Below are 16,976 nucleotides of genomic sequence, written 5' to 3' on the forward strand. Positions count from 1 at the left end.
TTTTCATAGTTTGGCCGGGTGTGCGACTTATACTCTGGAGCGACTTATGTGTGAAATTATTACACATTTTTACCGGTATATCATTACACCTGTTATTTTCACACCAAACCGCAAGAGGGCGCTCTAGGCCTGTGTTGAATCAGACGTAAGCGACGTAGAAGCGGAAGTGCCGCAGCATTTTACCTCCGGAGTTATTTGAAAGTGACACAGAGGATGAAGATTTCACTGGATTTTAGTGATTTGGAGTGACACGGGCGCTTTGGTTAACTTCTTCGCATGTTATTTATGCTATAGTTATCTGAATAGCTTTTAATATGTTATGTTAACATACCAGGCACGTTCTCAGTTATGTCATGTAGCGTAAGCTAACCGTACAATTATTCAGCCTGTTGTTGCCTACATTCTATTTTTATTTAAAATTGCCTTTCAAGATGACATGTCTGTTCTTGATGTTGTATATTATCAAATAAATTTCCCGCAAAAATGCGACTTATACTCCAGTGCGACTTATATATGTTTTTTCCTTCTTTGTTATGCATTTTATGGCTGGTGCGACTTGTACTCTGTAGCGACTTATAGTCCGGAAAATACGGTAAATGAAAGGCTGGATAGAAGATTATTACCTCCGGCCAGAGGTGAGTCTACAAAGCCCGGTTTTCCAAAAAAAAACGAGTAGTTATTAAATCGTTCTGACACATAATATACAAGAAGCTGCTTTATGTCCCAAACTGCGTTAACTTCATGTCGTTGGTCCTGAGTTTGGTGTCTTGAGCCATCTCTGACCAGCCATGTGGGGTCGTTACTTCTGGGGGGGGGGGTCAGTCAGTTCTTCTGGCTGTTAAGAAATCTGAAAACATTTAGCCAGGCATCAACCTTCATGGAAAATACTACAGTTTGATTTTTATTCCCCCAAACAATCCAAAAATCCGTGCATACTTACATTGTATCTAGACTGACCAATGATGTTCAGGACCCTGGAAACAAAATCTTTGACAGCCGCTATTATGTCCCATAATATGCTGGATTTATCCTGCCTCTATTGCTTTATTGCTTATTTCTACATAAATATCAGATTTTAACGCATACAGATGAAGACGCCCTCTCCTCTCCCAGACAGTACGACAAGCACAGGCCTCTAGAAACAGGGACTGCAGCAGCAATCGTTTGAAAACGCCTTGATTGCACTGCAAAAACAGACCTAAAAATAAGCAAAATGTTCTTAAAATTAGTGTTTTTGACTTAGATTTGAGTAGTTAAATAAGATGATCTGCCAATGGAATGAGTATTTTGACCCCTAAAATAAGATAATTAGACATCCTACACTTGAAGTAAGATGATGGAGATGAGTTGTTCCTATTTTAAGTGCAAAAATCTCATTCCATTGGCAGATTATCTTGTTTACCTGCTCAAATCAAGGACAGATACACTAATTAAAAAAAAAAAAATTACTTATTTTTAGTTCTGTTTTTGCAGTGCGGACCCTTTCCTGATACTGGACCATTAGATCAAGACATCTCCAGTTTGGATTTGCCCTTAGATGGTCCATTTGCACACATGGAGCTTGGCTTAACGCGCACTTTGAATCAGAAGTAAGGGAGCGAAGCCATCCTGTGAACTGGAGATCGCCACTGTTTTTGTATTTAGCCCCAAGCACGTATGATGTCAGCTTGAACTTGTCTGTGCATCGCTGTAATCGAATGCCTAAACTAGAACAAAAACAGCCCGATTGAGTCTAAAGAACGAACAACGTTCGCTTCTCACGCTGAGAGGTGCCTGTTAACAAGTTCTTACTTTTCTCCGAAATCCGATGCGCGCGGAAATGACGGGAAGGTGACTGGGAACGTAGCGAGTCTCTGAGACTTTTTCACACGCGCTTCGTCTCGACTGTCGGAAGGTTAGAGGTTACATGCAGCGCGTGGGAAAGCAGGGCAGGATCCTTGGCTCTGTTGCCGTGTGTGACGGTGTCGCCTCTAAAAGCTTTGAGCATGGCGGAGGTGAGAGATCATTGCATTGTGCTCTGGTTTTTATTCTGCAGGATTATTCTGTTTGAGTTTGAGTTTACCTAGGTACAGGCCTAAAAAGAAAGGTGAGGTGTTTTTTTATTTTTTTATTATTATTATTAAACTAACCAGTCATGGATGCAACAAAAGCAAATATCTGATAAGTGTTGCTTAAATTTTGGCAGCAGAAGAATAAGTAGCCATTTGTGAAGAGAACAACTCTGTGCTCTAATTAGTGCTCATTTAAAAAGCTTTTTTTCCTAGGATATGTTGCACAGGAACCATCCTGAGGGAAGAGGAGTTTGATTTCCTGTGATCTGGGTTTTTATCTCCCACTTTTGGGACCAGTGTCACCGTAGCAGCAGCAGCAGCTACCCTGCCTCTCTGTGTGTGTGACCCATGTTTTATCTTTAGGCTCAGGCTTAAAATAGAGCCGCAAAAGGACCGGTGTCATGACGGAGCACTTGCGTAGATGCAGATGCTGCCACCTAGCAACAGGGCAGATAACACAGCTTTTTTTTTTTTTTTTTTGCATCTGGATGCTTTACAGGTGTTGTGTGCACTACACATCATGATTGCAGTAAATGCCAAGGGTTTGTCAGGATGTTTGTGAAGCTGGACAAACTGAGATATTTTCAATAAAAGCTTTCAAGCGGCAATTTGACTTATTCTTTTACGACTTTTGACGTAAAGGACAGTCAGCTTGTGACCAGAATCGGACAATTTTCAGCTAGTGATCGGTCCTGACTGGTGACCTGATAATTGGGAACTAAAAAATCCCTCGTTTTTTTTTTGGCCCGCTAACACAGCATGATCTAAGCTACCAAACTGAGCAGACAACCACAAGGTTGTTATTGAGGGATGATCTCTTATCATTATCAGCAAGGTGTTTAAAAGTAAAGTAGTTTAAGGAGGAAAAAAGGATGTAAGACGTATTTGAAAAAATAAAAAATTTTAAGGGCGTATGTCTGGCGTTAATTGAGGTAGCTACCAAAGAGAGCTTAATTTGTCTGGGTGTGGGTGGTATTGCTTGTTCGTCAGTTTATTATCCAATTTTGGTCGTTGTTTACCCCTTTTTTTGGATGCAAATTGAAACGGTCTGCCACATGATGTCAGCTTATGGGACATTTTGGTCAATTGGCGAAGAAACAAATTGACCCTACAGTAGAAGTTGCTCCTGTGTGATATGGAGCATACAGGACATGCTGGTAGACCAATCAGATTTAAGAGTTTACAATCTCAAGTGAATACACACAAACTACTGAACAGCACTAATTGCCAGTATAAGATGTTAAAGACAACTTAAAAAGTCCACTCCAAATATCACTTATTCTTAGAAAACCGGCTAATCCTGGTGGCAGTAGCAGGTTGGGGGGTTGTGCGGTAACGCGGGGTTGTGTGCTGCATGGTGCAGCACTGCGCAGCTCAACAGGGGGTTTCATTCCCAGTCAATGGGCTGTTCTTGTCCATCAAGCTAACAACGGCTAGCGCTAGCTTGCGTTGTCCTGGAGGTTTACTACTAAACTGCTGCAGACTGGAGCTTTACTGACCTTTTTACATTGCTCTCAAACATTGAGACATTGATTATTTTGACAACCTTACTGCCGTATTTTTCGGACTATAAGGCTCACTTAAAAATACTTAAATTTTCTCATAAATGTATGGTGCGCCTTATAATCCGGTGCGACTTATGGTCCGAAAAGGTACGGTATATAGCTTGGTGTCGCCTTGTGGCCCACCAAGCTTATTATATAGTGTGGGGAAAACCTACAAAAACCCTGTTTTATAGCAAGGGCTCTCTCATACAGCAGCATATTATATTAATAATTAACCAGTACTTACGACAGGCCAGAAATAAGTATTTTTAACCGTTCCGTACCGTTCTAGACGTAGGAATAGGTTAAAACAGTCAAAACTTTGCAAAAGCAGTGTTTGAAAACCGTTCACTAAAATGTCCACTATGGTCTAGGTACCCTCCTATAAGTCAGATTGGGGAAGGTCTAATTTAGAAATCAGCGGTTTGCTTCTTTTAAAAAAAGTTTCCACCCCGGAGTAATCGAAACACATGTGTAGCAGACACACACTAGTGTGCAAACCTCTCGCCTCTCCGTGTGTTTATAAAAAGGATCCTGTCCCACTTCCCCACCCCACCCCCCACCCTCTCATCTGCCGTGCTCCCGTTCTGTAATTTCTTCGACGTGACAGCTAATTGGTGTGAGCCGAGGGAGAAATTTATCGCCTCGCTGCCGTCTTCCTACAACAAGCTGGAACCAGAGAGGGGAAAGGGTGCAGGCGGTAAAGAGAGACATGGAGAGAAGATGGAAAAGAGGGAGAAGAAAGGAGGTATGTTGAGGGGTGTGTGCGTGTGTGGGGTGGGGGGGGGGGTGAGAGGGGTTGCAAGCTACCTGTGAGATCAGGTTTGCACAGAAGTCTCTTTCTTTGCGCGTTCTTCTCTGATGAGCACAGATAACAACCTAGATAGTGTGGGAATAACGACGTAGAGTGAGACTCTGTTTAGAACTGGTTGGACAGAGAGGAGACGAAAAATCTGAAATTTAAAGACTGAGGAAAAACCAGCTTGGTGCAGAAACAGTGAAGAGAGGAAGTGTAGTGCCAGCCTGTGTAAACAGTTTCATTTTGATAACGAAGAACATCACCATAACTATAGATTGATCTCTCGCTTGAATCGGATCGGTGTAGAAAAATTGCCAAAAGGTTCTCCGCTGCTATTTTTAAGAGTAAAGAGACCGACACAAACTAGGACAAGTCCTGAAAGACCATTGTACTAGTTTTTTTTTTTCCTTTTCTTTTCCAGTTTCCCCAGTGTATTCAAAAGTGCTGTCTCACTGTTTCCCTCCCTATCACTCACAACTCCTCATTCTTATTCTCATAACAGTTTTTGTTTTCTGAATCAAAGGGACCAGTGCCCTGTAGTAAATATTACTGCCAGTGGCCACAGCTGTAAAGTCCAACTCTTGACCACAGGAGGTTCTTGAGCTTGTCTTTGAGGTGCTGGTTCAAACCGGGACCCCGTGGTACTGATCTTCAGAGCAGAGCTGAGGTTTTTCATCTTGGCCACCTAACAAGGGTGCTGTTACTCCTGGGATGCCTTTTCAGGGCACGCAGTACGGTCGGATCGACAGTTTTCCAGTTTAGACTGTCTGTACCAAAGACTTCACGCCGTAGCCTGATTAAAGGACTTCAAACATCATTTTTGTCAACTGATCTCTCACAATCTATCAGATCAAGATAAGGAATGAGTTTTTGACCTTCTCATTGGGAGATCTTAATTATAAATTAAAGAGAAGCGAGTTCTGAAAAATTCTCTGGATTAAGATTAATTTAGGACCAACAATGAAATGAACAATTCAGTTAATAGAAGCAATCGTCTGGAGCTGGTAATCAACATAATTAGGGATAATGATTTTACTCAATCAAGCTAAGATTACAAAGATGCCCACTAACAAATCTATTTGCTAACAACAAACACAAAAAGCGCTTAATCAAAACAAGAGACACCACAAGCTAAAAGGGGAAGCTGACTGGGGAATTGAATGTACCAAATGTTATTAAGCTGATAAAGATTAAACTGAAGGTCTCACATTCATCAAAAGCTTAGACGTCTAAGGAAAGGGGTTTTCTGCTAACTTTGAGTGTAATCCCTACTTTATTCTTAAAGGGCAAAGGGAGGTAAAAAAGGAGCGATTGAGCCAACTTTGTCTGGTTAGCGTTCGTGATCAGAACTGAAACAGGGAAAGGATACTGGCCTCTTCCCACACTGACTTTAGTCTATTTGGAGGTCACTCACTTTGGAATAGGAACCGGGTAATACTCTAAATGAAACTGAGCGATGCTGGACACATGTCAGGTGGCTGGATGGAAACTGGAAGTCTTAGAACTGCAAACAGGACTCGGGTCAAAACGGCTTTAAAACCTACGTCTCGGCTCAGCTGAATTGAACTGAACTCTACAGCGCAGGGCACTCTGGGTAAATATAATTTTAACTGAGCAATAATACTAATAAAGGAAGCCCCTGCCTTGTCCTCCGCTCTTGCTGAGCCCCCTGTTGAGTTGTGTTTTCCGGCACACTTGCCAAAGACAACATTGCTGTCACAAGGCTAAAACCTGTTGCCATTTCATTTTGTTTACATTTTAGTGGAATAGGAAGTCGCGAGATGTTGCTGACCAACCTCTTTCCTTCTGTGTTTCTTGGTGCAGCGCCACTACAGGCGAGTAAGCAAGGGTAGTAAGAGCCTACTGTAGGAATAAACTGGTAGAAGTTGGCCTTAAGCTTGTTGCACACTCCACAAGAACGACAAGTTGTTTTTTTCTCGTAGTCGGGGTGGGAAGAACATGAAAAAAGTTTGTTTTGACTCTGTCTATGCATAGTGCACGAGATGCTCAGCTGCAGAAGTCCACCCCACGTGGACAGGGGAGGGGGGCACAGAGAGCAGAGCACGCGGAGAGCTGAAAGTTGAGTAGCAGACCATAGGTCATGGTGTGCTCTGCTGCTGTTTGTAATGGCTGCGAACACCGGAGACGTGCGGCGCCACGAGGGCAGGAGTGTCCCGCTTGGATAATTTATAGAATAAATGACTGCTTAAATGACCAGAGTTGAGCTGCGTGAATGCAGTTCCACTCATGTGTGAGACATTTCCGCTTCTCCAACACGCCTATCTACATCCGGTCCAATCAAAGTACAGCAGTCGGACACCCCTTGAGGAAAACGTTCTGCCCAGACGTGTCGAGAAACAGCAGGGAGACCCTCAAAGAAGGGGCTGAGAGATCAAAATGACGTCATTCTCTGCGGGAGCTAGAACAGATCTGTCGTCTGTCGTGGAGCATGTAGCGGCCTTTAGACAGCCTGCTGTATGTGGTGTGGTGACATTCTAGGGTTTTTGGTGACTTCTCTTTGGACACTGCATTCTGTCCTCAGCATGAACGTTGTTGATTGGCCAGAGCCAGGGCCCGCTGGCAGTTGCTTTAAACGTCCTCCACCTTAGACTGTTTTCCATTTCAAATTCATTGGACGCCTCTTTCAATCCCTCGCCAGACTCCTGAGTTAGTACAGTCTTCTCGCAGAAAGCGTCAGACGGCTCTTTAGATCACATCACGGCGTTCGCTCTCACACCCGCCAGTCGCAGCGCATTAACTGTCTGAGGTCTAAACTGGATAAGCCTCCTTCTTAATGCTTAGGGACGATGTCCTCACAATGTGGACATGCACGTTATTTTAGCCATTTTAGGCGTGTCCTTATTTGTGCCGCACCAGAAAATCCATTTTAAAACGTATAAATAACATTTATATAATGTTAGTATTCTTTATTTGTTCTTCTTTACTGTAAAATTGATATTAAATATCTGTTTGTTCAAGTATGTCAGAAAAACACTCCGAATCTGGTGACTCGTGACCGTATGTCCTGTTGCTGCAGCCGTGTCATTGTGTTCGTTGCGTTATTTTAAATTTGCCCAGCCTTAAAATCATTTCTGGATTACACTATATATTTATGCGATTAGTTTTATCTTTTAAGTCACAGTATTATATCTGTCTCTCCAGGTCTTGTAGGATTTGTTCTGTTATATAATCCGCCAAACCATAAAACACCTCCGATGAATACGCTCTTATCCAGCGTGTTGTTACCCGTGCCGTCCTTGACATTCGCTTCTTTTGTCTGGCCCCTGCAGCTGTACCCTTGAAGGCAACAGGGGATTACTCACCGCTTGTGGGCCTCGCACCTCGGTTCAGTCAGCGTGAGCCACGCAGTTGGTATTTTCTAAATGAAAGGGGGTCTTTCCTCTTTCCGCGTGAGTCAAGCGTCGAGCCTGCCTGCCGAGAAGGGGGAAGCGCAGGGGGCCCACAGAAGGGGTGGTCTCGTGTTAATGCGGGCTCAGAGACAGAAACCGAGTGTGCCGGGACGAGAGCGGGCCGTCTGAGGAAGAGGAGCCCACAGCGTGACCAGTGTTGTTCGTCTGGGATGAAGTCTCGGGCGGGCTCGCTGTTGGAGAGCGGAGAGGGATTGGATGTTTTTGCAGGACCGAGCCTGTTGCGTTTATCGCCTTAACGGCCGTTTGAATATCTGCGGGATCTGTTTGGCTTTCTCCAAACAGCTTGAATGAGGTTTCAAAGGGTTGCTTATATCCCCTGTGGCCGAGCGGACTGAGCGTGAGAGGATATCTGTCTTCTCCAACAGCCCCATCCCAGAGGAAAAGGCCTCCACTTGTGGCGGCAGGAGTCTCTTTAAGTACACATGCATTATGCATACTTTTCCTTTTGTCCATGCATGTTTGACTTCCTGCCCATTGACAAGTCCCACTGTTTAGATTGTGGCCAACCTCTAAATGCAGTCTGGCATTATATGGTTTCACACAGTGGCTTAAGTGCTCTTCTTTGGCATTGGAAATATGTGAAGTATGCAGGTTTGTCTCGTGCCTCCCTTTGTCTCTCTCTCCCTCTCTCTGCACCTTTTTACTTCTCATTCCCTCTGAGGTTTGCCAAGGTAGCCTGACATGGAGAACATTCCCCTGGGATCTTGGCCTTTCTCTAAGAGATAAACTTTTCTGTTTTTATGAGTCTTTGGCGCTGGTTGTTGTTGCAGTCAAGTACGCTCTTGTATAGTTTTCCATGCGCTCCTCTGCTCTATATTTATTCCTTGAGAATCGCCAGAGGCCAAAAATATTAGGTGTAATCTTCTCAAATCACCAGAAGGTTGTCCTAAATTGTGTGCTGGTGCTCTCTAAATTTTCAGATGTAGCAAAAGGTTTTGACAGTGTCATTGGCCTTTGTTTTTGTTTCAGGTAAACATGCAAAGAGACAAATGTACGTAAAGATTTACATTTTTTGTCTTCTTCAGTCCTAGCTGATGTAGCCCCAAAACTTTTAACCTTTTTCTTTCTATTTAGAGTTTATTATTGTTAACAAATCAAAGTCTTCATGCCGATTTAATATATTTTTCCATAAAGTATTATCGGTGCGATAATTGTGCATCCCTAGTGGATTCTGTTACTGAGGGAACAATGAAAATGAGCTATATTCAGTATCAGTTTAGAGTTTAAAACTTGAGGTTACAAGAGGAACAGAGGTGCAAAGAGGTATAATTTACAGGCCGGGAAAGGTGGGTGGCTCATTCAGGCTGCAAGAAAGCGAGAGAGAGCAAGACTTGGATTTAGAAATGTTTGAAACCCTTTGGAAATCTTTCAGTCTACAGTGAGGCGGCTTGTTTGGTAAATGCTAGCCATGATTTCCATGATAATCAACACTATTTTCTAATATAAAATGCTAAAGTTAAAAATGACCTCTTTGTAGGGCTGGTCAATATGACTTAAAAATTAAAATCTTTATTATATCAAATCTGATTAATCAGTTTCCCCCCCCCCCTCCTCTTGGTTTCACAAAAATAAATTAAAGAAATTATTTTCAAAAACCTGCTTTTATGTCAAGTATTTCGTCTGGAAGTTGACTTGAATTCAAAGTGTAACCAAATACAATCTGTTAAACATGCTTGTAAAACAAGATGGCAGCCTGCCATTGTAAACAATGAACATATAACAAAATGTTTGCTGCTACTGATATTAAATAATGAGCCAAGAACAGGCTTAACTTTGGTTGTGTAACTTACTTAAATAACTAACTAACTTAAATAAAAAATAGGAAAAGAGTAAATCAAAGTGCCTCTTATTATGGTAAAAAAAGTTTCCTTTTTTTACAATATTTTGACAATATATTTTTCTAAACATATAAAACGAATTGCATTCTTTTCTCTTCATGGAAGCCCAGTGAGTGCATTGGCAAAAAGAACAAACGTGATTTTCCAAAAATTAAGTCTTAACAATTGTGTATTTGAATTAATTGATTTATCATCCAGGCCTACCTCTTTGTAATCAATTGCCCTCCATGTTAAAATCTAAGTAATACCCTGTTTTATAGCCACAGCTCTCTCACACATAGGCGAGTTCTGATGTTGCCTGTGCTCCTGGTATAAATAATGAATGACCGCCATCTGCAAGAACTTTGAAGCAGAAATATTTTGAATGCCATTCATACATCTTACAGTTTTTGAAGAAAAATCGTCATCCGCTAAACGGTTCAAAAGCTAGAGGTTGGTAATTGGTAACGAAACTTATGCGTCTGTAGTCTTGACGCTTTGTTTTTAGGACTTCTGTGGTTCTCTCTGACATGCTGAACATTAACTTGTACACCAAATTCTGACTGATTATAGACCATTTTTGCCTTATTGGTGCTTAAAGTGGGTCACAGTTTTATTTTTTACATTTCCAATCCAGCTGCGTTTTGAGAACTGATCAACGCGGGTTCTCGATACATTAAAGATCTTTCGTGTTGTCTTTCATTGGTTTTTGAGTCAGGCTAATTACTTTGCTGATGTTGCAAACAATTAGGTGAATTCATCAAGGGAAAATAACTTGGCACCAGTCTTCTGCTGTCCATCCCAAATTTTAGTGCATCATTCATGTTTTTTTTTTTGGCTCATTTGCTGCTTTTTTTTAAGTCTTTTTATAGAAGTCTTTGCCGCGGATGCCCTTGGACTGACTTGCTGCCATTGCTGGCCAAGCTCTGCACTGATGGCACACACTATAAAACAGACAGAAACATCCTAGCACTTGTTGGGCATTCTTGGATGTTCCTGAGGTTCGATGGATTATCCATGACCAGATTTAAAGATTTTAAAAAGTTAAAGGAGCAGTAAGCGAAATTATTTTAGATAGAAAGAACTAAAAATGGTGATGTGTGTAGAACTAAACGCATCATTTTAGATTGCTGTTAAACGTCACACACCATTTCTCTGTGTTTTTTTTTCTGAAATGGTGCTCTTTGTGCTGGCTGCGCATAAATGCCACCGCCAGGCACATAATGGCTGAGAGAATGCTCATTAGATGAAAACGTTCTCTTACTAACAGCATTATAAAGTTATGAGCTACTTTTTCACTAGACACGTGACGCTGTTTTCCTTTGCAAACAGGCTCATATGAGAAGTGGAAAGGGGTGTGGCTTGATACACATCTTGTTTTGGTCTACAGACAGTGCTCAGGCTCCACCTAGTGGTGAAAAAAATTGCATATTGCTCCTTTAATTAATTAACAAAGCCTTTTAAAATGATTAATAGTCAGCTTATTTCTCCATTGTGAGATCAATAATGTTCAATTATTATTCAATTATTACCATTCAAACTAATGATCTAAAAATAAGAGTAAATTTCTTCACAAAAACTGAAGAAATCCATGCCTATGTTAGGTGTTTCCTGATCCAGGTTCTGTGCTTGGATCAGCCTCTGCCCACCTCTTTGCTGTAGGAATAAACAGGAAGAAGCTAGCCTAAGCCAGAGAGCAGAGGCAGCATGTGTCACGGGGTCAGTCGGGCCAACATGCAGTTTGTTTACATGCCGGCAGCACATGACACTGACTGTGTCGTCTCCTTAGTCCCAGCAGCAGCCTCCCTCTCACCAGAGCTATCCATCTATAGGCTTCATCAATGGGGCCATTGTCGTGCTAGCCGAGGATCCACTCAGCCTTAGTCATGAGTTGTGGGGTGACGAGGAGACGAGTCCTGGCTAATCTGCTGCAGACTGACCCAGAAGAGGAAGTTTTTGTCTCACCAGTGAGCTGTTTGCTCCTGAAAGACCGGTTTTCTTACTTTAGTTTTCTAAGATAATATGAAAAGGGCGCATTCCAGCCACGTTAGTACAGAAACAATGATCTGAAAGTTCAATATTCACTAGAAAAACGGGGATATGTTTACTAACACCCCTGCTGACGATTAAAGTCATCTCTTACTGCTGGAGCTTATATTAAACAAATAACTATAGAAAATCCAGTGTTTAATTTGAGGACATTTAGCAGCGGGGAACACAATCCCATATTAAGACCAATTAATTTCTACCAATCATGCTGGTCCATCGCCTGTTGGTCCCTGCTGTCGATACGTTTTACATCCCCTTGTGCCAGGAGGCCAGAGCTCTGGGTTCTCCAGTAATGTCACACAGTAGAGTAGAGATTATTTGTCTGTTTTAAAAAACAACAATGTGATAAGAACTCGTTAGCAATCCCCATAAACTGTGGATATTTATCTGTGCTTCCTCGTCATCTTCCTTTCAGTTATTCTGCCTTCACTTGTAGCTTTCCTTCCATGTGGCATCCCTCCATCGGGTCCTTTATTCCTTTCTTTTTTCCTTGATTTTCTTCCTGATGTCCCATCCCCTTTCTTTCCTGTGTCCTTCCTTTCATCATTCCTACCAGCATATTTCCTTCCTTCCTTCCTTCCTTCCTTCCTTCCTTCCTTCCTTCCTTCCTTCCTTCCTTCCTTCCTTCCTTCCTTCCACACTTCCTTCCATTTGTTCTTCCTTTCATCTATTCTTCCTTCCATCCCTCCTTCCTTCCACACTTCCATCCATCTGTGCTTTCCTCCTTCCTTTCTTCCTTCCTTCCTTCCTTCCTTCCTTCCTTCCTTCCTTCCTTCCTTCCTTCCTTCCTTCCTTCCTTCCTTCCTTCCTTCCTTCCTTCCTTCCTTCCATCCATCCATCCCTCCTTCCTTCCACACTTCCTTACATCTGTGGTTTCCTTCCTTCCACACTTCCTTACATCTGTGGTTTCCTTCCTTCTTTTCATCCATTCTTCCTTCCTTCCTTCCTTCCTTCCTTCCTTCCTTCCTTCCTTCCTTCCTTCCTTCCTTCCTTCCATCCATCCCTCCTTCCTTCCACACTTCCTTACATCTGTGGTTTCCTTCCTTCTTTTCATCCATTCTTCCTTCCATCCATCCCTCCTTCCTTCCACACTTCCTTCCATTTGTGCTTCCTTTCATCTATTCTTCCTTCCATCCCTACTTCCTTCCACACTTCCATCCATCTGTGCTTGCTTCCTTCCTTCCTTCCTTCCTTCCTCCCATCCTTTCATCCTTCCTTCAATTCTTCCTTCCATCCCTCCTTCCTTCCACACTTCCTTACATCTGTGGTTTCCTTCCTTCCTTCCTTCCTTCCTTCCTTCCTTTCCTCTTTCCTTCCACACTTCCTTCCATCTGTGCTTTCCTTCCTTCCATCCTTCTTTTCATCCTTCCTTCCTTCCTTCTTTCCATCCCTCCTAACATTAGCTTTTTTGGTCACTGAGACTGTGCTTAAATTAAAGGTAGGGTTTTCTTAAAATGTACGGTTTGAGACTATGCTACTGCAGTAAGAGATGGATAAATAATTAGTGTGCACTCTTTTATCAGGAGTTAAACGACTTGCACTGTGTTTATCTCAGTGTTTCTGATCATCTTATATTTGTGTTTTGCATCATTTTAGCTTCACTGGATTAGCTGCATGTTACACTGAGAGCCAGCTCTTTGTTTTGTTGTGGACTTAAATGCCAGACCAATTATCGGGTGGATTGTTTACTCCTGAAATGATCTCTCATTGTGTTTCATGACATTTCAGCTGCACTCGTTGTCACGGCATTCCAGTCAGCTATACTGGGGAATAAACACGGGGGCCTTAAACTACAGCGCTATCGACGTGCCGACTCGATACGTTTCTCCGTCAGCGCTAAGCTCACATCCACCTACTAAAGCAGTCCAGCTCTGTTTATTTATTGGTCATTTGTTTTCTGGTGTGTGTCTCCAGATGGATCCCTCCCTAAAGAGCCCAGAGGAGATGTGTCGAGCCAGATAGCAGGTAACAAAAACACACACGGGAACGCAAACACCATGCTTCCTTTCTCTCTCGTCTCGTCTGGAGAGGACAGATGCGTGTTATTGATGGTGAAAGTAAAACGCGTCACACGCGCTCGCATGCAAACAGTGTTAATAATTCACTGTGACAGTGACAGGTCATTGTCATCCGAATCCATGACATCTCCTTGATATTCCCCCTTTTGTCGGTCTTCCCTCCCCCCCTACAGCGATGTTGAGGAGATGAACGGTGCCTGCCTTAATGTAGCGACTAGCTCAGATGGACGCTTCAGCTGTCTGCTCTGTTATGATTTATTAACTTAGTGTGTCAATCTTTTAACATGCACTGTGTCTTTTCTTTTTTATGTCACAATAGAACTCGCTGTGTTCCTGTCTGTTTTCCATAACTTTCCTTATCTTACTTCTTTTTTTCTTTTTTTTAAAAACCACCAGTCGACTTGATCTTCTACATTATTACTCCCCCACGTTTCAGTCAGAAGTTTGAAATGTTTCAGAGACGAGGTTTTGCTCGGAAAGGCAACTAAAGCGGCACAAAACAGCTGACATGAGCGAATAAGCATTGTTGCTGCCTTGGGAGAAGAGATAGAGAGAGATAGAGAGAGAGAGAGATATAGAGAGAGAGGAAAAGCTCGTATCGAAGGAGGACAATGAGTTGGCGGGTTGCTCTGAAGCCTCGGGGCCGTCATGGAGAGAGAGCGCCTCGGTCCATACGGAGACAAAGTGACCGTATGACGGCATGTGAATCTGATGTTGATCTGCGCTCAGACAGCCTTTGGAAATCTGTGCTTTCTATATATAATCAAGTGGATGATTAGGGGCTTTAAAGCATTGTGTTAAAGTATTAAAGGGGAAGTCCGGTCAATAGGGAAAAATCAGGGGATCATTAGCTATAACTAAAACTAATATGTTCGTGGTTATTTAATGAATTTAGCGTTAATCAATAAGAAAATAAAAACATAAATTGTCGTCTGGATCACTGTGTATGGGAGCGGCCATTACTGCCCAAATATGGGCAGTAATGGCCGCCTGACATCACATCCTGTGACGTAGAATCGCGGAGAGCCGACGGCAGTTCTCCGCGTTTTACAAGCAAGCTGTTGTACACAGCTGCGATCAACAACAATTATTTCGGATTTCCAGAGGACTTCACCACTGAAATTCGCGAGAGCTATTGTTGAAGCAACAATGTTCACGTGCATGGCAGTTGGATGTAACAATACATCGGATAAAAGTGGAAAAACATTAGTTTTTTCACCTTTCCGATCCACCGGGTTCTTTTGTTGGATTGCCTACTTAAAGAGAGGATTTGCCATCGAACTTCTGGCCAGCGAGAAAAAACATCTGTAGCCAACATTTAGAAGAAGAATGTCTTCAAGATGACATGAGAGCGAGACTTTTCGGTATGTTTTTCTTTTTCATAATGTAGAATTTGCCGGAACATTTGTGTACCGACCAGAGCAGTGGAGGGATACGACACACTTGGAAAGAGTGCTCACTGTTGCGAATGCCACTTATTTTATACGACTTTGGTCTTATTTTTTTAAGTCACTTTAGTAAATTTCATGAGTTGCGGGTTACAGGGTTTTTTTTGGGCTTCTTTCTAAAAGTGAAGTCGGTTGTTTTGGCTCTAAACTAAGTGACGCCGAAATATCCCTCCGCCTCATAACACACTGGGGCTCATCCTGACAGGAGCAGACGGAAAACTCAGAAAGAGCCGCTCTGCCTGTATTTTCTGAAGTTTACGGTTGCATTAACTGATGATAATTGCTGAAAGTAGATTAGGCGGTGCAGATCACCATTTTGAGCAGGGATTGGTTCCAAAGATGAGTTTTATACTCTTATAATCTTATAACATTGCAGAACCCAACCCATAAACGGTACTTTAATGCTTATTTGTTGTCTTTTTATGTCTCTAAAATGTAAAATTAGTATTAATTTAAATTTAAATGCTTAATGCCATGTCTATTTTTGTTTAAGGGGTTAAAAAAAATATTTTGGCATGAAAACGGGTATTTATTTACAAGGGGACTGATAGGGCATTGGGACTTGCTCAACAGCCGATCGCGCGACCTGACGTCACAAACTGGGAGGGGCAGTACTGTTCTTCACCAAGATGGCGGCCCCCATAAAAAGACCTTCAAATGAAAATTACTCTTAATTAAAAAAGCTTATCATTTATTGAACAGTATTTAATAATTGTATATTTAAAGTACTTTCAGCAGTTTGAATTCTGATTTTGACCAGACTTCTCCTTTAAACAACGCTTTTGCCTATTTCACTTTGGCCACATAACAACCGCACACATCGCTCTATTTTATTGGGACTTTATGTCACAGACCAACACAAAGTAGTGAATAGCTGAAGTATATCCACACGGGATATATATATAGTCCCTCCAGTGAGTTTTGGGTCTACCCCGGGTCTTCTTCCAGTGGGACGCGCCCAGCTGGCGTCCTGTTCAGATGACCAAACCACCTCTACCGACTCCTTTTGATGCGGGGGAGCAGAGGCTCTACCGTGAGCGCGGCCACCTTCTGGAGGAAGCTCATTTTGACCTCTTGTATCTGGGATCTCGTTCTTTCTGTCATAATCTATGCCTCATAACGGCAGGTGAGGGTTGGGACATAGACGGACCGGACCGGTAAATCGAGAGCTTTGCTTCTTGGCTCAGCGCTTTCTTCTCCACAACAGACCGGAGCCACGCCCGCATTCCTGTAGATGGAGCAGATCCGTCCGTCCATCTCTCGCTCCATTCTGCCATCGCTAGTGAACAAGACACCAAGATACTTAAACTCCTCCGCTTGGGCGGAGACTGACCCCCAGCACAGAGGGGGCTATCCACCCTTTTCTGGTCGAGGACCATGGCCTCAGACTTAGAGGAGCTGATTCATGAGGTCATGACTCGAAGAAGCCAACCATTTACAAAAAGTAAAGATGCTATCCTGAGGTTCCCAAACCAGACACCCTCATCTCTACGACTACACCTTGACATCTTGTCCATGAACATCACAAACAGGCTTGGTGACAGGGTGCAGCCCTGGCGGAGTCCATTGCACCCTGGGAACAGGCCCAACTTTGTGCTGAGAATGCACACATGGCTGAGACAATGTTGCATGCATTTGTTGTCAGTATTTTCTCTAGAGGAACATTTTGCTGTTAATAAGACAGCTAGACTTTGGAGGTAAGACTCTGCTAGCTTTGCACATCCAGAGACTCGACACTTCTGGTCATTGTTCTGTGAAAAATGGCTGATTCTCAGTCAGATTGGATGAGAAAATATCGGTGGACATAGTTTTTCAAGAG

General features: G+C 42.7%; 1 protein-coding gene across 8 annotated transcripts in view; it reads left to right on the plus strand.

The window, feature by feature from the left end:
• The window catches only part of LOC105931953 (triple functional domain protein), a 124,474-nt gene that overhangs the window by 10,470 nt on the left and 97,028 nt on the right, over positions 1–16,976 (plus strand). For 7 of the 8 annotated variants that reach the window (XM_012870889.3, XM_012870879.3, XM_012870882.3 and 4 more), the window contains exon 2: positions 13,606–13,656. The exons of the other annotated variant lie outside the window; for it this stretch is intronic. In XM_012870889.3, coding sequence (XP_012726343.2) covers positions 13,606–13,656 — 51 coding nt within the window. The remainder of the gene's footprint in view (positions 1–13,605; positions 13,657–16,976) is intronic. 8 annotated transcript variants of the gene reach the window in all.

Source organism: Fundulus heteroclitus, chromosome 13, assembly GCF_011125445.2.
Source record: "Fundulus heteroclitus isolate FHET01 chromosome 13, MU-UCD_Fhet_4.1, whole genome shotgun sequence".
NCBI lineage: Eukaryota > Metazoa > Chordata > Actinopteri > Cyprinodontiformes > Fundulidae > Fundulus > Fundulus heteroclitus.